Source organism: Trachurus japonicus, chromosome 17 (genome assembly GCF_045865225.1).
Source record: "Trachurus japonicus isolate A0001 chromosome 17, Traja_1.0".
NCBI lineage: Eukaryota > Metazoa > Chordata > Actinopteri > Carangiformes > Carangidae > Trachurus > Trachurus japonicus.
In genome coordinates, this window is record NC_140923.1 from 2,034,465 (window position 1) to 2,055,529 (window position 21,065).

A 21,065-nucleotide genomic window follows, 5' to 3' on the forward strand; every position below is an offset into this window, starting at 1 on the left:
CAGGTCCCTCTCCTATTTTGAGACATAAAAACACTCCAAACATTTTTTCCCCACTGGCATCATGATGCAGCGTACCATCATGTACCATAGAGGGATAACTATAATACTAGAAAATTTCCTCTCGGGAAATTTTGAATGGGCCACGGGAGCTACTGCGGGTTGTGCCATCTCTGTCAACATGGGAATCAAACCCACGATCTTAAGGTCAAGACAGAGCTGATCAGACAGACATGATCATCTTTCTATAAGCACTGATATGGAGGAGCTGTAACCACATTAGGTTAACTGTGTGTGTGTGTGTGTGTGTGTGTGTGTGTGTGTGTGTGTGTGTGTGTGTGTGTGTGTGTGTGTAACTGTAATCACATGAAGCTGGCTCTAGAGTCTGTGTGTGTGTTGTAGTTAGTTAGTAGCTGCATCCTGTGTCAGTCTGATTTAGCTGTGTCTGTGTTTATAAACATTTAAACGAGCGCCAGGTGGATTGTTTATGAAGTTAACGAGCTCTGGCCTGAGGATCAAAGAGGTTACCACGGCGATAGGGGCCCCCGCAGGCTGAGGCAGACAGAAACGTGGAGAAAAAGAGCCATTTTCTGCCTCTAAATCGGTCTCACAATTAGGCTCAGCATGACAAAACGGTAACTCCTATCAGAACAAAACACAGATCAACGTTGCTCTAAGGACTTACTGAAAATTTCGGTACGATTTGGTGTTTCTACAGTAAATATTTTGGCGACGCTGGCAGTTTTAAAACATCAGGCCGTTCTGCTCCTCTCAGAAAATATTTGTATTGGACTCAATGAGGAGCAGGGACAGACGTGGCCGCACTCAGAGGCTGATTCTGTAAGTTCTGTAAGTCTCTCTGATATTTTGAGCACATGACATGAGAGATAACAAGTTTGTCTTACAAATTCTGAAAAAATTATGTCTGTAGAGTGTAAATTGTGGCCGTGCTCACAGTTTATCCAGAAAAAATACAGAATGTTTCTTCACTCTCTCCCACTCTAACTGATGATGTCACGCACTCTGACACGAACATTCTATGCAATACACACCCATTATAAACTCATAATTTCTCCAAAAATGATCATGGTCATTGATCAGGGATTGATCAAAAACTATATGACCTATCAAAACGTGGAGTAATACGACAATACACAAGACTTGTGTCTACTGTTTAAAGTTTAAATGGAGTCTCTAGGTGAAAGTATGCCTGAGCAGTAGACTTTTGTTAAACTCCAATGATTGGTCTTTTTCGCTCTTTTTTTTCCGCCCGTCCCATTGACTTACATGCAAAAATTTTGCGCAGTAAATCGCGACTTACGTCGCGAATAATTCGTACACTGTTGAGAAAAGTAATAGCACACCGATCCCGATCAGGACGCACATTTTGATATATAATTTGTCCAACCGAAAGTTGGCCGGAAGTGGAAAAATAACTAGAAAAAGCATTTCCAAGAATGGAAATGGTGTGACTGCTGACAGCAACTGAACGCTGTTGCAGAATTAGCAAATAGTGCAAGCTGTGATCACCATACAAATGTTTGACCAAGGTCAGAATCGAACCCACATCCTCATGGTTATTAGACTTCCACTCTGCCTCTAGGCCACGGTGCACACACAGTTGCAGAGACTGTTGTCTGTTAATGATCTGCACACTGTCAACATCAAGAAAGCTTGAGAGTCAAGCTTGAATGACTTAGAATGAAAATGTCTGTGAATTTCAGGCTGAGCACTAACCATATGGCCACAGAGAACCTGAGTTACAATGAGCTTTATACTATGAGGAATCAAAGACTGTCCAATGACAGCTGAATAATTGGAATCAAAAGTCAAGCAATGAAGTGAAAAGACTGAGGCAGGAATCGAACCCATGACCATATGATCACTAAACCTTTACTCTGCCACTCGGCTACAGAGAGCACACTGCTTTCAAACCTGTTGTCATTCATTGTAATGTGATGATGTGCTGCAAACTGGTACGAGTAATCAAGGAGATAACAAACACCTGTAACCAATTGAAGGCGGGGGAGGAGAGCAGAATTCAACATAACATAACAAGAGTTCTTCCCTTGGATTTGAACCAGTGACCTTATGGTTGGCAGGCAGTTACCCTAACCCCTACACTACAGAGGAGTTGTCAAGAAGAGAGGTTGAGACTTTGATGAATGTGAGATTTTTTGTGAAAAAGTTAAATATTTTAAAAAGTATAAATAGTTAAAAAGAGAAAAGTAATGCCGATAAAGTTCAAAAAAAGCTGCACGTTTTGATATATGAATTGTTGAAATAGCACAAAGTATGAAGGACTAGAAGAAGACCGTAAAAAGGCGGAAGAAAATGGCCAAACAGAAGAACAATAGTGTGACTGCTTCAGCAGTCACACTAAATAGTGCAAGCAGTGATCACCATACAAATGTTTGACCAAGGTTGGAATCGAACCCACAACCTCATGGTCATTAGACTTCCACTCTGCCTCTAGGCCACAGTGCACACACAGTTGCAGAGACTGTTGTCTGTTAATGATCTGCAAAAAAAATCAGAAAAAGTTAAATATTTAAAAAAGTATAAATAGTTAAAAAGAGAAAAGTAATGCCGATAAAGTTCAAAAAAAGCTGCACGTTTTGATATATGAATTGTTGAAATAGCACAAAGTATGAAGGACTAGAAGAAGACCGTAAAAAGGCGGAAGAAAATGGCCAAACAGAAGAACAATAGTGTGACTGCTTCAGCAGTCACACTAACTAGGAAAAAATCCACACAATAACAGTAGTGCCCGGGCTTCGCCCGGGCACTGGTCCCTGCAGCTATTTCATAGCTGTAGGGATCAGTGCCCGGTGCGATTGCCCGTGGCCCTAATAATATTATCAGTGTCATTCATTCACTGTGTTTTTATAATTCACATTTTAGCTACTTGTCATGTCTGTCTATCTATGTATCTATGTATCTATGTATCTATCTATCTATCTGTCTGTCTGTCTGTCTGTCTGTCTGTCTGTCTGTCTGTCTGTCTGTCTGTCTGTCTGTCTGTCTGTCTGTCTGTCTGTCTGTCTATCTATCTATCTATCTGTCTATCTATCTATCTATCTATCTATCTATCTATCTATCTATCTATCTATCTGTCTATCTCTCTGTCTGTCTGTCTGTCTGTCTGTCTGTCTGTCTGTCTGTCTGTCTGTCTGTCTGTCTGTCTGTCTATCTATCTATCTATCTATCTATCTATCTATCCAGGGTTGCCAACTTTTGGTCCTGGGCTGGAGTGAGATTCTGTTGGCGGGGGGAGGGGGGGGGGGGGGGGGGGGCAGGAATGAGGCTGTCTATAATAATAATACTCTCTCTCTCACACACACACACACACACACTTTAGGCTATACCTGCAAACTGAGTAGGCTAGAGGTGTAATAGGTGACAAAATATATCCCTCTAGGGGGGTCTGGGGGCACCCCCCCAGGAAAAAATTGTGATATTAAAGCAGATATCAGTGGAATGTTTTTGTTAATATAAGTCCTAAATAGTCCTATTTTCCGTCAGCAATCACTTACATGAAGTATTTCAGCCTAAACACGAGTCTCTCCGTCACTCTGCTCTGCTGTAACCCGAGGAGAAAATTTTCCTTGTGGGATACAAGTGTTATCCAATGAGGGGAGAGAACGGCATGAAGGGCTGTGTGTGCAGCCAAGGGATGCGCGTGAATGTGGTGACGTAGCACGAGGACCAATTGATGCCTGACAAGGGCGTGGGCTGCTAACTCATGGTGCGTTCAAGGAAACTCGTACTTTGTGTTTTTCCTTCCTGTGAAGTCATACCAGTTCGATCTTTCACGGGTCGGAAGTTACGAGTGGCCGTTATAGGGAACTTTCACAGACAACAGGACGGTAAAAACACGAGCTACGGGTTACCTGGAACGCTACCAAGTCGTAGTTGTGACTTGAAGCTGTAACTTACGGTTTCAAAAGCCTGCCTTGAACACAGCATTAGCCGAAACGGCCGTGCCACTGATATCTGCTTTAACATGTATTTGAAGCATTCTGGTGTACTCTGAGAAGAAAATAAAGGGAAAACACAACATTTGCTTCAGATAACAGGGGAAAAAGCAGATCTGTGGTTCCTATCATTGTATGGCTGGAGTGTATGAAACTGGTCTAGTGGGGAGCTGTGGCTTTTGGCCTGGACCAGCCTATTGAGCCTATTAATATACGAAAGGACAGAACAGACATGTCCTGTGATTTTCAGTCTTCTATTACAGCCTGATGATACAAGTCAGGTCCTGAAATGTGTGTTTCTCTTCTGTAATAAACATACCCATTCGGAGTTTGCAGGTATGGCACACGTGCATGCATGCGCAGTTGCGCACACACGTACACACACGTACACACACACACACACACACACACACACACACACACACACACACACACACACACACACACCTGTTGCTGCGCTGTCTCTCTCTCCTCTGCTCTCTGGACTGAGCTGCCTGGCTGTACTTTTGTGCTACCCAGTCTGCATCTTGATTTTATAGTTTTCAACGGACTGGCCCAACCAGCCCAGGCCCAGGTCGGGCTTCGCTCTCTCCCTCTTTTTTTTGATCATCGGATTCGGACCAAGTCGGGTCGGTCCAGGCTTCAGCACCGTGCCGCTGTTGGTGGGGGTGTGGGGGGGTCGCGGATCGACAACTCCCCGTCCTACTGTGCTGTGATCACAGGCTTTAGCAGCCGTCCAATCGACACGCGGATAAGCATCGCGCACCAATCAGAGAGCCTATTGATGAGTGCCAAAGCTTGCTTTAAAATTTTTTTTTTTTTTTTTTTTTCCAAATCGCTTGATTTTGGCGTGAGAATTGTTTGAGTGGCGTGAGAGCGTGAGACAGGACCTAAAAGCGTGTGACACACGCCAGATGCGTGAGAGTTGGCAACCCTGATCTATCTATCTATCTATCTATCTGTCTATCTCTCTGTCTGTCTGTCTGTCTGTCTGTCTGTCTGTCTGTCTGTCTGTCTGTCTGTCTGTCTATCTATCTATCTATCTATCTATCTATCTATCTATCTATCTATCTATCTATCTATCTATCTGTCTATCTCTCTGTCTGTCTGTCTGTCTGTCTGTCTGTCTGTCTGTCTGTCTGTCTGTCTGTCTATCTATCTATCTATCTATCTATCTATCTATCTATCTATCTACTGTATGTGTGTGTACGGGGTCTCCCAGCAGGGGCCGCTGTGCTGCAGCGCTGCATTCAGAGAGGAAGACCTTTTGGCTCTATAACTGATCTTTATGTGACGGCTCCTATAAACAATATTTTTCTGGGAAATGTTGATGTCACAACTAACAAATGCACAAATAAATACATTAGAAATCTTTTGGTAAATGTAAGTAGCCTATTCCTTCTGCTAATATATTTTGGAAATCTCTCTATAGGGATGTGGAATGCAAAAAATGTTGGCTGATAAGTAATACAATTTTCATAAATAATAAAATCAAGGAGGCACCCTTTAAAATTTTGCATAAAATTTACCCGGCAAAAGAAACATTAGAACGATTCAAACTGGATATTGTCTACTCCTGTGATTTCTGTGGTTTGTTTGATGAATCCATTCTACATTTATTCTTTCATTGTTTATATTCTCAAATCTTTTGGTTGAATGTACAAAACTTTCTTGAAAGAAAAACTGGTCATTCAATACATCTACATGAAAAGGACATTTTTCTTTATTTTGACAATAACCAAATGGATAATGATTACATTTTTTTTGTACAACTTGTTTTATTTTTAGGAAAATTTCACATAGGCCTACACAAAAGAAAATGGACTGACAGAAAAAACCAAACTTTGCACTTTTTTTCAAAGAGCTTTTTCAGTCTGGCACCGACACCAAAGGACTTGAAATACCAAAAGCTTTAAAAACCAATTTTATTTTGGATAAGTATTTATTTATTTAATATGATCTTCTTTACTTCAATGTTTTTTTTTTTTATATATATATAGATTTTTTTTTAATATATACATGGTATGCATAAACTCTTTGTATATTTATATATAGAGATTTTTTTTTTCCCCTGGCACAACAGTATTGTTCTGTACATAAGTGTTAATAAAGTTAAAAAAAAAAAAAAAAAAATTCGAAGAGGAAGAGGGAGAGGAACCCGGAAGTGCAGGAAGCCGCTGATCCGCAGCAGCTTCAGACGGAGACAGGTGAGTCAGTTCACCAGGTGACACACAGACAGAGATAAACCATAGATGTACTATATCTGTCAGCTAACAGCTAACAGCTAACCGTATATATCTATGACAGCTAACGGCTAACAGCTAACAGCTAGTGCCTCTGACTGACCCCAGATCAGCTGTTTGACAGCTGAAGAGTTCATCGCTAAAGCCGTGGTAAAAGCAGATACATGACATTTTGAAAAAGACGAGCTGATGCTTTAGAATTATTCTTTGCATAGTCTTGTTGTCAATAAAGCTTTATGTTTTTGAATTATGTCTGTTTTGTTACGAGTTTATTATCTGCTTTTGCAAATGAACTCTTCAACTGTTTCCTGCTGCGGGCTGCTCATCACACAGAGACTGTAACAGGTGTTAACACGGCTCTTCATCACCAATAAACCAGCCGATATTAGTATTGATCAGTGAAGCGAGTGGTGGTGACCGGTAGCTGGCAGCAGTAGTAGTAGTAGTAGCCTAGTAGTAGTAGTAGTAGTAGTAGTAGCTGTTGGAATGGTTCTTCAGAAAAGAAGAGAAGTCTTTACTAGAGCTACTTTCATAAAAAGTGCCTGGTCAAAAAGAGAAAGTGAATTATTGATGTGAATTCTATGTGGTTTCTGTTTCTGTTTGGTTTTGTCTGAGCTCTGATGATTTAGTTTGGTGTCTAAATATGATGATAATGTGTCTTGTAATTAAGCCCTGATAGGCTGGTGCACGACACGTAAATAAATATACATTCATTCATTCAATTCAGCAGTAGTAGTAGTACTAATAGTAGTAAACTAAACTATAAACAGTTTTCTTGTCTGTAACAACATCTCTGTCCTGGGTGATGATCCCTCCTCTGTTGCTCACCCTGAGCTTTCTCCTGGTTTTCCCTGTTAAAAGGGTTTTCCATGGAGTTTTTCCTCAGTGGATGTGAGGGACTAAGGACAGAGGATGTTGTTATGATGGGATGTAAAGCCCTTTGAGACAAACTGGTGGTAAAAAACGGGCTATACTAATAAAATTGCCTTGCCTAGTAGCAGTAGTCGTAGTAGTAGTAGTAGTTAAACATCAGACACAAACCACTGGATAACAAGTTATATATTCATTTATATACAGTATATATGTGTGTGTTTCTATAACAACAGCCCGAGTCTCTCTCTCTGCTCTGTGTGTGTCTCTGTGTGTGTGTGTGTGTTCAATTCAGTTCAATTCAAACAACTTTATTTATCCCAAATAAGGCAATTTTGTGCGTCTGTGTCTAATCCCTCTCCATCTCGTCTCCTTGGCAGCAGCTGCTCCTCCAACATGGCCGCCTCCTGGCAGAGCGCCATGGACTACGCTGTCGCCATCGCACGCAAAGCTGGAGAGGTCAGTCACTGTGTGTGTGTGTGTGTCTCTGTGTGTGTGTGTGTGTGTGTGTGTGTGTGTGTGTGTGTGTGTGTGTGTGTGTGTGTGTGTGTGTGTGTGTGTGTGTGTGTGTGTGTGTGTCTGTGTCTGTGTGTCTGTGTGTGTGTGTGTGTGTGTGTGTGTCTGTGTCTGTGTGTCTGTGTGTGTGTGTGTCTGTGTGTGTGTGTGTGTGGTCCTCTGCTGCTCAGCCGTGACAGTTTCCTCCAGTGGTTCAGCTCCTTTCTCTAAACTCTCAGATGAGTTGGTGAAGCAGTGAAACAGTTCAGCTCTTCTCTCATCAGTCACAACTAAACTAAACTTCCTTATATACTAGTCAGTTTACCCAGAATGCATCGTGTCACTGCAGGTCATCATGTTGAGACGTCCTCATGTCGTCCTCTCAGTCTGAGCCCAGAGTGAAAAGACGATGTAAACATCATCATATACTGTGATATAAACACATCAACAGAAACCATAGATACATACTGACTAGATGTATACCGCCTTCTGCTCCTCAGCGTACGTCAACACGGCGGCCATCTTGGTCCGGGGTTCTGACCATAGACACATAAACGTCTGACCAGCAGTCAGACCAGTCAGACCCTGTAGAACACATTTCACTGTATTTATGCATGTGGGTGTGTGTCTGAGTATCTAAGTGTATGTTTAATATAAATTTTTTTTAATGAAAATGTAAAAAAAACAACAACATATTTTTTTATGTTGTTGTTGTATCATAAATATCTGTCTAAACGGCTTGAAAATGGGTTGAATATTCGGTGAGTTATGGTGATTTTAATAGTTGATAGACCTCTAGTGCAGGAAGTAGACACGGCTTCCCCCTCACCAAGATGGCCGCCGCATTGACGCATTCCACTCAATAGAGCTGCCTGGGAACGCAGCGTCTAGTCAGTAGATACACTGAGTCGGTAACCAAGGAAACGTCACTTCCGGTCAGAGCCGTGGGGGAAAACAAAGCGATTCCCCCGTAGACATACTATGTGTGAAAACGCAGCATTTTAACCCTTTGTCTAACGCTTGTCCACTGTCATGTCTTAGTTTGAATCACTTGTATCTGCTGACAAAGAGCTAGAGATTAAAAAACTCATCACCATCCGGGTCCATTGTTGTCCGTACATTTAAAATATTGGGTCTTTCACAGTCAGTCACATCCGTCTGTCTATGTTTGTCTGACGTTTAGGTGGCGTTCCCTTGGTAACCGCCGGCCGCTCTAGACACTCGGAGATGATGCCTAAGAGTTGTTGTTACCATTTTACACCGCAAATAAATTGAAAAACCACAACCTGAACTTTTATATCTTTATACCCAACTGTGTAACGGCTCTGACCAGAAGTGACGTTTCCTTGGTTACCGACTCGGTGTATACTGTATATCTATGAACAGAAACAAGGAAACTGATGAGTAGCTACAGTCTGTAAATAAATATAAACATCTGTTTCATGGTTTTCTGTTCTAGACTCATTCAGACAGTAACAGACTGAGTAGCCCTCTGCATGTAGAACAACCAGCACACTGACAATCTATCAGTTTACAGCAAGGATTGAAGTATTGATCAGATGTATTGATCAGTATTGATCAGTATTGCTAAGTGTATTGATCAGTATTGATGAGTTATATTGATCAGTATTGCTGAGTGTATTGATCTGTGTCCAGGTGGTGCGTGCAGCTCTCCGTGACGACAGGAAGATCATGACCAAGAGTTGTTCAGTGGACTTGGTGACTCAGACCGACCAGCAGGTGGAGCAGCTCATCATCCAATCAGTGAAGGAGAAGTTCCCCACACACAGGTAGGAGGGAGGGTCGTCGTCGTGTCGTCATGTCGTCATGGAGACGTGAACGCGTGTGTAGCAACCAAAAATGTAATAACAGCCAATAATGTAATAATTTTGGCCATTTTAAATGTAATAAAGCCAATAATGTAATAATGTGCCAATAATGTAATAAAACTTTTGAGCCAATAACGTAATAATTATTGGCTGGTAATAACTGTTGTCGATAATGTAATAATACATAAATATGACTGCAGTTCTTGGAAATAAAAGGCTTTTTTTTACAGTTTTGTGCAGTTTGCTAATTAAAAATAGGTGTGGATGACATAGTGGTCATATTTATTCATCCAAGATATGTATCTATTTATGTATTTATGTATGTATCTTTCCTCTCTTTCCTCTCTCTCTCTCTCTCACTCACTCACTCACTCACTCACTCACTCACTCAAGTTTCATCAAGTTGGAAAAATGATGGCTAAATGTTAATTAAAAAAAAAAAATCAATGGTAAAACCAAATCAACTCCATTGCTCCTCCGAGCCATGCTGGGATTATCACATTTAACATGGTTTGTCTGAGGCAGGAAGTTCTACATGACTGAAACATAAACTGGCTGCAGACACCATTCAATACACAAGTTTGGTTATGTTTTGGAGGTTGTTGATAGCCTACAATGCTTACTTCTTCCGTTTGCAAACATATCATTAAGCATGGTAGAAGTGAGAGAGAGAGAGAGAGGTGAAAGATGGTACATATCTTGGATGAATAAATATGACGACTATGTCATCCACTATACCTATTTTTGATTAGCAAACTGCACAAAAACTGTAAAAAAAGCCTTTTATTTCCAAGAACATATTATGTATTATTTATGTATTATTACATTATCGGCACCAGTTATTACATTTTCAAAGGTTTTTTTAATACTAGGCCAATAACGTAATAACCAGCCAGTAATGTAATAACTTGTTACATTATTGCCATGTTATTACATGATTGGCTTTATTACATTTAAAATGGCCAAAATTATTACGTTATTGGCCGTTATTACGTTATTGGTTGCTACAAGCGTGTAAACCCCTGAGTTTCTGTTGGTCAGGTTCATCGGGGAGGAGTCGGTGGCGGCCGGCGAGGCCTGCGAGCTCACGGACGAACCCACCTGGATCATCGACCCCATCGACGGGACCACCAACTTCGTCCACACGTAGGTGACCTCATCGTAGCGCTATGACATCATCACCATGTAGTTAGTAAACTGTTCTTACTGCAGACGGTCAGAGTCTCAGGTCGACGCCTGTCATTGGTTGCTCACCAGAACCAACGGTCGCCAACGGTAGCCAACGGTCGCTAACGGTCGCCAACGGTCGCCAACGGTCGCCAACGGTCGCCAACGGTCGCCAACGGTCGCCAACGGTCGCCAACGGTCGCCAACGGTCGCCAACGGTCGCCAACGGTCGCCAACGGTCCCCAACGGTCGCCAACGGTCGCCAACGGTCGCCAACGGTCGCCAACGGTCGCCAACACATCACCATGTAGTCAACTGTTCTTACTGCAGACGGTCAGAGTCTCAGGTCGACGCCTGTCATTGGTCGCTCACCAGAACCAACGGTCGCCAACGGTTGCCAACGCCGTCTTTTTTATATTTTTTTAAAGTATATTTTTTGGCTTTTTTTTGCCTTTATGTGATAGCCATAGTAGAGATAGACAGGAAAGGGGGAATGACATGCAGGAACGGTCCACCGGACGCAGGATTCGAACCGGGGACGCCTGCGTTGAGGACTGTAGCCTCGACCAACGCCGTCTTTTGTTCTGGACGTTGTTTGTTTATTTAATGAACGCCTCCTGCACCTTCTGCTTCTCTCTTCATATTATTACATATTATGGTCGGCTCCGTAGCCACGACAACGACCACTAGGTGCGTTTACATGCAGTGTTTTCCTCAACCTCAATCAAACAGTCGTATTAAATGAATCTTATTGGACCTGTTTACATGAACACTAAATAAAGCGATCCACATTCAGTCTGCGTCTACATGGACCAGCTGAAGCCGATTAGAAGCTGTGGCTCAGTTCAGAGAGCCGCTAACGTTCAATAGCATCCTACGTTGCTAATAACAACAACAACTATTTCCCTCTTTCCTATTTCCCGCGAACGTCAATATGTGACGTCTACGTACTATGACGCGCATGCGCAGAATGAATGATCCACTCTATCAACAGAATCCCCGTTTACATGCAGCATGAAGCTGATTATCAATCGGCGTAGAAGACGACCTCTTTCAATCCGATCCCAAATACAATCTGATCCGGTGTTTACATGAGACATTTAGAATCTGATTGACCTCTTCATCTGATTGTAAAGAGGATTTTTGGACCCATGTAAACGCAGCTAGTGACCAGTGTTAATTTCATCAGACGAGACGAAAAATATTTGTCAACGATGGGTTTTTTCATGACGAAAACGAGACGAAGACGAGACGAAATCAATGCCCTTTAACACTGACTATGACGAAATTTACACAAATTTTTTGTTGACGAAAAAAGACGAGACGAAATCTACTTAATCAAATAAAAACTTGGAAATCATGAGCGAGCCGGAGCACCTCCCGTTCACTTCATTGCATTTGTCAATCGCTGTGTGTATTGCGCTGTGTGTGTGTGTGTGTGTGTGTGTGTTCTCTCTATTTAGATACTGACAAATAGCCTACATAAACGCACACACAAGCTGGAAAGTTGGCTCATCTGACAGCTGCCTGTCAATAATGACATAAATCTTGTGAGATGAGTGAGAAAAAGACTAAAATGAATCTATTGGTTTGAGTAGATTATTTGTGATTAACATTACTGTCAATCTGCTTTCAGAGACTAAAAAAAGACTATTGACTAAAACTAGACTAAAATACTTTGGATTTTCTTTGACTAAAACTAGACTAAGATGCCAAGACTTTTCGTCGACTAAAATGTGACTAAACAAAAAAGAATACAAGCTGACTAAACATGACTAAAACGTATAATGACATTTGACACAAGACTAAGACTAAAACTAAATGAACACTGCTAGTGACCTTGAAGCTCTGTGGTAACAACATGAATGTTTTTAACAGATTCCCTTTTGTTGCTGTTTCCATCGGATTCTTTGTCAACAAGCAGGTCAGAGTTCATCTTGTCCCCCTGTTGCCCCCGTTGCCCCCCGTTGCCCCACGTTGCCCCTGTTGCCCTCTGACCTGCTGTGTGACCTGGTGTCTGTGCTCTGCAGAGTGAGTTTGGCGTGGTCTACAGCTGTCTGGAGGACAAGATGTACACGGCGCGGCGCGGCCAGGGGGCGTTCTGCAACGGCCAGCTGCTGAGGGTGTCTGAGCAGGAAGGTCAGTGATTGGTCAGGAAGCAGGAAGTGGTGACGGCCGACTATAGGGTGTCACGATTCTCCAAATCCTCGATTGGATTTGATTTTCGATTTTAGGGTCACGATTCGATTCGATTCTCTATTTTTTTTCTTTTTCTTACAGCACAGACGCCTGCTATTTTCAGACTAGTCTAGTCTACGATCATTGGTTTTATTCATCACATTTTGTACAGTAAATCTTATTTCAAAAGATGGGATACATATAAGTGATGCAATTTCCATAATGTATCACATTAGGCACTAATGGTCACATTTGAATAATTTCTTTACAATATAAAGGTAACATGCCCCCAAAAATCATGCCCCCAAGGTTTTGAAACAAATATATTTATATCTGTACATTATCATAATTTTATTTTCATTAATTTACCGTCGTGTCTCATTACTCTCCTGATGGCTTAATGTAATGTAAACAGATTGCGCTGATACGGAGAGTCATGTGACAGCGGGGCAGAGCTGCAGCTGCTGTGCTGCCATGGACCTGATGATCAGGTCCTGATCAGACTGGTGGTGGCCCACAGTCAGTCCCAGATCCCCTGAAAGCCCCCGCAAATAATACATCGACAAAAAGTGGCAAGTTGCACCTTTACGTCGGCTTATTATTTGCGTTTTTTTCTTTAAAAAAAAAATCCTATAACGTCTCTGCAACATGCGGCTCAGTGCTGGTCGGTGTTGTGTAGTTAGAGCTGTGTCTCCCTCCTGTTTCCCAGGTAGTCGATCCTCTCTTTCACTTCGATGCTCCAGATCATGACGTAATGTCGATCGATTAACACCGAGTACAACCTCTGTCCTGTCCCGTGTGTCCGGCAGACATCGAACAGGCGATCATCGCCACAGAGTTCGGATCCAGCAGAGAGCCCGAAGTCGTGGACAAGATCTTCTCCAGCCTGAGGAGCGTCCTCTGTCTGCCAGTGCACGGGTACGTTCAACCTGGTTAACACTGAAACCTGTTCAACACACGTCTGGGCTTCAACCCCCGCGGGTCCGGTCTGTTCAGACCCGTTGAGAACTGTAGAAATCCAGATCAGATGTCTGGTCTGATCAGATCAGTAGTTGTTCTTTGTTTTGACTCTTTCATTCAAACATTTGAAGTGAAGAAACGTCTCTACACATTTACAACGATACGGAGCAGAAAGAACGAAACTACACGACATTCAGTTTCACCGTTTACGTGACACAGTTTTACATTCTAAAGGTTTAAGAAAAGGTTTATTCCACCTGTTTATTCTGATTTAACAGTTTATTTGGAGCATTTTCATTTGGTTTGGACTCTAAACTGATTCTAATCTGAATATTTGTTCCTATGTGAACACAGCTAGTGACACCTGTTCAACCTGTGTGTGTGTGTGTGTGTTCAGCGTGCGTGGAGCAGGAAGTGCAGCCATCAACATGTGTCTGGTTGCGTCCGGCTGCGTTGAAGCGTATTACGAGGTGGGGATTCACGTGTGGGACGTCGCTGCCGGTTCGCTGATCGTCTCTGAGGCCGGAGGAGTTCTGATGGACGTGGAAGGTAAAAGCTGTGGCAGCAGCAGCAGGTCGCTGACCTCTGACCTCTGACCTCTGACCCCTGAGCTGACCGTCTGTCTGTCTGTGTGTGTGTGTGTCTGCCTGTCTGTGTGTTTGTTTGTGTGTGTGTGTGTGTGTGTGTGTGTGTGTGTGTGTCCAGGTGGAGCCGTGGACCTCATGTCACGCAGGATCGTTGCTGCCAACAACAGAAGCATCGCTGAGCGGCTCGTCAGACAGATCGACGCCTTCAGTCCGGCCAGAGACGACGCCCCGCCCCCAAAGCAGTGAACTACTTCCTGCCCAACAACCAGATGTTTAATATTATAAGTTTCTGAAATAAAGTTTGTCAAAAACGTTTCATCGTCTTCTTTCTCCTGAACCACCACAGCAGACGGATGTCGACTCTTCACCTTTATAAAATGATGCACCGCTTCGAAGCATTCGATACAGTCAAAGTAGTGACATCTGCTGGCTGTCGAGGGAAGAACTGACGATACGTCGTGACGTCACGAGTCTCACAGGTTTTAATAAAACTCATGTTCTCTCACCAAACTTGTGTCATAATTAGGGGTGTAACAGTATATGTATTCATCCCGTGTCGTCACGGTTCGGTGCACGCAGTCACACGCTGAATACGTCTGAATGAATTATCAAAAAATATATATATATATGCCGAGTCCTCACTCCAATCTAGGTGGCGGTAATGAGCCTCGAAGCTGCTACAACCGTCATAACAGACGAAGAAGAGAAGTGATGAGAGTGTGAAGTTAGACTGATCTGATCGGGCTTTTTTTTCCCCTCTAGAATTAATGAATGGCATTATAACACTCCTAATGCACTTGTTTAATTTTATATTCTATTTTTTTTTTACTTTTATAACACAAGACAGATTTTAGTTTTACATTCAATAGTGTCTGTTGTACCGAAACCGTACCGAACCGTGACCCCTGAACCGAGGTACGTACCCAACCGTGACCCCTGAACCGAGGTACGTACCGAACCGTGACCCCTGAACCGAGGTACGTACCGAACCGTGACCCCTGAACCGAGGTACGTACCCAACCGTGACCCCTGAACCGAGGTACGTACCCAACCGTGACCCCTGAACCGAGGTACGTACCCAACCATGACCCCTGAACCGAGGTACGTACCCAACCGTGAGCCCTGAACTGTGACCCCCGAACCGAGATACGTACCGAACCGTGACCCCTGAACCGAGGTACGTACCCAACCGTGACCCCTGAACCGAGGTACGTACCCAACCGTGAGCCCTGAACCGAGGTACGTACCCAATCGTGAGCCCTGAACCGACCGAGGTACGTACCCAACCGTGAGCCCTGAACTGAGGTACGTACCCAACCATGACCCCTGAACCGAGGTACGTACCCAACCGTGAGCCCTGAACTGAGGTACGTACCCAACCATGACCCCTGAACCGAGGTACGTACCCAACCGTGAGCCCTGAACCGTGACCCCCGAACCGAGATACGTACCGAACCGTGACCCCCGAACCGAGGTACGTACCCAACCGTGAGCCCTGAACCGAGGTACGTACCGTACCGTGACCCCCGAACCGAGGTACGTACCCAACCGTGACCCCTGAACCGAGGTACGTACCCAACCGTGACCCCTGAACCGAGGTACGTACCCAACCGCGAGCCCTGAACCGAGGTACGTACCCAACCGTGAGCCCTGAACCGACCGAGGTACGTACCCAACCGTGACTTTTGTACCGTTACACCCCTACTTCAAACCCTTAACCCAGAGCCACACTCGGCAGCTATTTCATAGCTGTAGGGAGGTGAGACTAAGTGCTGAACAAGTAGAGAGATCACACAGGAACGGGTATAGTAGATACTGTATTAAATAGTCCAACTCTGTCCTCCTGATGTCTTCAAAGCCAGGTGTTCACAGTCCCAGTAGAGATCTATCCTTTATTTGTTGAATAAACAGGAAAGCCCGATCAAAGCCAGATCAGTCTATGAAACCTGACTGAGTGTGTGCAGTCCCTGGGGTTGGCAACCCAATAATCACAAACAGTTGGGCCTTTTCCCAAGCCACATTTTTAGTGATTAGTGCTCTAACTTTATGGGTAGAGCAGCAAGTTGGTATCAACATGTTATTGTATGTTCTGATATCGTGTGGTTCTGCACAGATGACAGTGTTTGGCAATGTTCATTTGACCAATAACATCGCAGCAAAATGTCAGACACCCTCTTGAGAAAGCATATAAAAGGAAGCAGCCTGTCAGCGGTGCAGATCAACTCCAACCAACACATCAACTCCTTGATCTGCTCCAAGGAGACGCCGGCCATCATGATCCTGCTCCTCTTCCTGTTGGGTCTGGCCCTGGGTGCTGAGTCTCCTTCAGGTCAGGGCCGTTGCTATGAATTCTGGGCCCCCTTAAAGAATACTAAAGTGGGCCCCTCCCCCTAACTTTTCTTTTTTTTTCTTAGACTACGTATGTATTATCGTTTTTTATTTAGCCTTCTTTGTTTTGATGCTAATGCAGCATTACACTGCAAAAACTCAAGTATCTTAGCAAGAATATTTGTCTTATTTCTAGTCAAAATGTCATTTCTAGTCCAAACAAATCTCATTCTACTTAAAATAAGACTCATCATATTAAAAGTAGCTTGTTTTTAGACACTTTCAAGCAGATTTTCACTTGGAATAAGTAGAACAAATCTGATAGTGGAGCAAGTTTTTCTTCCTTATTACAAACACAAAAACTTTCACTGGCAGATTTTTCTATTTATTGTGAATTGAAGTGAAAATGATCTAAAAACAAGTAAATTTTTAGGTAATGAGTCTTATTTTAAGTGGAAAGAGATTAGTTTTGACTAGAAATGAGACATTTGGACAAGAAATAAGACAAATATTCTTGGAAAGATGTTGAGTTTTTACAGTGTACTATGGGCCGGATTTACTAAAGGTTTGCGTGTATTAAAACGTGTGCAAACGTGATTGCATGCGCAAACACATGTGGAACCTGATCTACTAACCGGACGCACCGAGGATTGCGTCCCTCACACGGGCAGAATAGCACGTGTGATCCATTTAGCGTGTTTGCCTTGATGAATATGTAAATATGGGCGTTTCAGCCAGAACGTGCAAAATACTGGGAGGAGTAGATGCAAATAGATTTATTTAGCGCGTGCAATGTGATTTACCAAACCAGGAAGAGATTGCGGTGGCTGTTTTTGCGTCTTTATTCACCACGTCTGAAAACCATGTACTAACTGATACAACTTTGCCAAAACGTATGCGTTTATTGGTTTGATACCTGTCAGAGCCCCGTGATCTTACATCTCTGCATTTCCTCACGTCTGGGTCATTCTCTAACAGTTTTTCAGCCGTGTTAAAAGTCATTTACGCGCCGTTACGCACGGCGAATGTCTGTCCTGCAGTGCGCTCCTCTCCTCTCCTCTCCTCTCCTCTCCAGTACCTGGCTGCTCAGCTCCGTCTCTCAGTCCCGGTCCCGGACTGAGACGTCACCGCTGCCTTCACCCGTCTTTGATCCCTCTGGTCAGTGGTCAGAGCGTTTAGATCAGGGCTGGACTGGCCATCTGGCATACCGGGCAATGCCCGGTGGGCCGATGCACATATTTGGGCCGGCCCAGTAGCCTGTCATAATTTAAAAAAAAAAAAAAAAAAAAAAAAGGACATAGTTTTTTATCGACCGCAACGGTATCTGAGACACTAAACGTGGCCCATTGGTTGATTTTCTTGAAGGACATTGGGCTAGTCCAATGAAATCTCTCAGCTCTCGTTGGCCCGCCCCTCCCCTCCCTCTTGATCATTTGTCTGTGCCGGGGATCACCACCGCCCCCCCGCCCCCCAGCAGCCACAGGTGCTGCTGCGCCGGGAGACGAGCGAGGAGGACCCGATGATGATGAGCGAGTGGAGGCAAGTAACATTAGCCTGGGGCTGGCTTGGCTACACTTTTGAGACATGTCCAAAACAAAGCAAAAAACGTTTTTACATTGAATGTGATAACTAACTGCATACTGGTTTATGCAGCTGCCGCTAATGCTAACGTAGCTCCTCAGGGATTGAAGCAGTTATTTTTCTAACATGTGACAACATATTAGCCCATTAGTTGAAGGGCTGTGAGTCATCCATCATATCTGAGACCTTCATCTTGACTTTGTGAGTTTATGCAACTTGTTTTGTCTCAGATTTTTAAAAAGAAAGAAAAAAAGGTTTGATTATGATTACTGGTATATCCTTGTTGAAGCATTAGAGATGATGATTTTAAATTCAAACATCTGCATATCTTTTAAGTTCAATTAACAGGAATGCAGTAGGCCTTAGGCCTCTTTTGAGACTTTTAAGTCATCCTTCATGACAGATAAATGTGTTCACTAGGTGTCACCACGTCACAAAAAGGCTACTTGGCTACATATACTTGTAAGTACACAAATACTGAGTACAAGTTCTGTTTGCTGTTTCTTGCAGGTCACAAATTTGTTGAGAGTGGAGCTGGCTGTCTGCGGACGAGGAAGTAGGGCAATACATACTTGTGCACATACACATATGAGAATGCCTATCTATTCAGACTTGTAATTCTTAGACTTTTTTCCCCCAATTCTCTATGGTTTCATAATGACTGAGTCACCTTTTAATAAGTTCCATCTCTAATGCTGCTACTGTCTATAATATATTTCTATTTAGATTATTTGTCAGGATATTTTGTTATTATTGTCCCTGTTTGTCCTTATCTCCCTGTCCCCCCCCACCCCCTCCACCCAATTGGTAGAGGTAGCGTCCACCTCTAGTCATGACATAATTTCTGTTGTGATTTGACACTATAATGAATAAAGGTGTATTGATTGATCAATTTTAGTCCTTGAGTTCATAGCTACACGCTTTATTTGTTAACTGCTATCAAGGAATATGACTCTCCTTTGTAGTATGCGTTAGAGAAGACGCCGCAAGAATTGTGGACTTCTACGCTGTGTGATAATGTAGTGGGCTGGTCTGGACAGAAAATGCCCGGGCTGAATTTTTGTCCCAGTCCAGCCCTGCGTGTGTCCCACCTGAGCTCTCTATTAATCCACTCGATCATGGGCGGCACACACACACATACAGTATTACAGGTGTGTGATTGTTGCTGCAGCTGCTGCCTGTTCGTCACTATATGACGAGTTGGGCCCTGTAGCGATTTGTGTTTATTTATCTAAACAGAGCGCGAGAGAGATGAACACACATGCTGTCATTGTATGCATCGGATCAAATGTCATTCTGTCCCTTCGTCCGTCCAGCTCTCTGTCCACTCTCTCTATGGCGGAAACGATTACACGCGCAAAACCCTCATTTACATATTGCGGTTTGCACGTGTTTTCATTTAGCGGGTTACTCTTAGTAGATCACCTGTTTTGCGTGCACTAACCAAACTCGCAATATTATAGCGGGCGCAAACAATATAGCGTCCGCTATCTGAGATCTTAGTAAATCCGGCCCTATGAGTATTAGTCAGGGTCTTATGCAGAATAAATCAGTCATACAAAGATTAGACTACTGGGGTTTTTTATGGGCCCCACTGGGCGCTGGGCCCCTAGAGTTATCATCACCTTTCTCCCCCCTGCTTCAGGTGAACCTGGAGTGAAGCTGCAGCGTGGAAACTGTCCCATGTTCTGGTACAGCTTCAACGGCCGCTGCTACAAGTACGTTGCCACAGATATGACCTGGGCTGATGCAGAGGTCCACTGTGTGTCAGAGAGAGCCAACCTGGTGTCCATCCACAGTCGAGGTGAAGAAAATTTCATCAAAACCTTGATCAAGAACTTTGACCCTTCTGAGGGATACACCTGGATCGGACTCAGTGACATCCACAAAGAAGGCACGTGGCTGTGGTCTGATGGCTGTGCTGTGAAATTTGGATTTTGGAGTCCAGGAGAGCCAAATAATGGTGGTGGAGCTGAGCACTGTGTCCACAACAACCACGGCAACGAGGGGAAATGGAATGATGCATATTGTTCTGATTTGTACCCCTTTGTTTGTGCTTCTCACATTGTCTGTCCTTAAATAACATTAATGTCTGAGTCAAGATGTTGCCCTGCAGAAAACGTAAAATAAAAATACAAGTGTACATGTTCATATGTGTGTTTATGTTTATTGAACATTTTCATGAACACACCCTGAACCGACCGAGGTACGTACCCAACCGTGACCCCTGAACCGAGGTACGTACCCAACCGTGACCCCTGAACCGAGGTACGTACCCAACCGTGACCCCTGAACCGAGGTACGTACCCAACCGTGACCCCTGAACCGAGGTACATACCCAACCGTGACCCCTGAACCGAGGTACGTACCCAACCGTGACCCCTGAACCGAGGTACGTACCCAACCGTGACCCCTGAACCGAGGTACATACCCAACCGTGACCCCTGAACCGAGGTACGTACCCAACCGTGACTTTTGTACCGTTACACCCCTAGTCATAATGTTACTGTAGTCAATCTAAACATTAAAAAGAGAATGTTGGAATAGCCCGAATCTCCTTGTTGTTTACATTCTACTTCCTGGTAGAAAACCAGTTGTAATGTGAATGAGATCAATAGTAACGAACGAGAGTTTAGCTATATATCATATTTTTCACGCCCTATCACCGTTTAGACAAATCTGAAATGATTGAAGAAACATTACTATTTCTGTGTGTGTGTTTTGTGTTGCTATGTGTTGTATTTATTCAGTTTGGGGGAATCACAGTGTCTAGAAAGCATCAGTGGCTCAGCTGACAGGGACAGCTAACGGTAGCTAAGCTAACAGTGGTAGCTAAGCTAACGGTAGCTAAGC

At 43.6% G+C, this 21,065-nt stretch overlaps 2 protein-coding genes across 3 annotated transcripts; both read left to right on the plus strand.

The window, feature by feature from the left end:
• Nucleotides 1–6,149: 6,149 nt before the first annotated feature.
• LOC146969710 (inositol monophosphatase 1-like) lies at nt 6,150–14,616 on the plus strand. Of its 2 annotated transcripts, none has more exons than XM_085804466.1 (9): nt 6,150–6,181; nt 7,468–7,546; nt 9,239–9,372; nt 10,453–10,557; nt 12,457–12,502; nt 12,609–12,717; nt 13,566–13,674; nt 14,114–14,265; nt 14,422–14,616. In XM_085804466.1, exons 2-9 carry the CDS (start codon nt 7,484–7,486, stop codon nt 14,547–14,549), a joined length of 846 nt encoding a protein of 281 aa, XP_085660592.1. In that variant the 5' UTR covers nt 6,150–6,181; nt 7,468–7,483; the 3' UTR covers nt 14,550–14,616. The 2 variants fall into 2 exon arrangements, with proteins under 2 accessions (XP_085660592.1, XP_085660593.1); XM_085804467.1 differs by having other exon boundaries at nt 6,156–6,181; nt 7,471–7,546.
• Nucleotides 14,617–16,576: 1,960 nt separating this feature from the next.
• LOC146969711 (lactose-binding lectin l-2-like) lies at nt 16,577–20,356 on the plus strand. Its single transcript, XM_085804468.1, has 2 exons — nt 16,577–16,632; nt 19,858–20,356. Exons 1-2 carry the CDS (start codon nt 16,578–16,580, stop codon nt 20,289–20,291), a joined length of 489 nt encoding a protein of 162 aa, XP_085660594.1. The 5' UTR covers nt 16,577; the 3' UTR covers nt 20,292–20,356.
• The last annotated feature ends 709 nt before the right edge of the window (nt 20,357–21,065 follow it).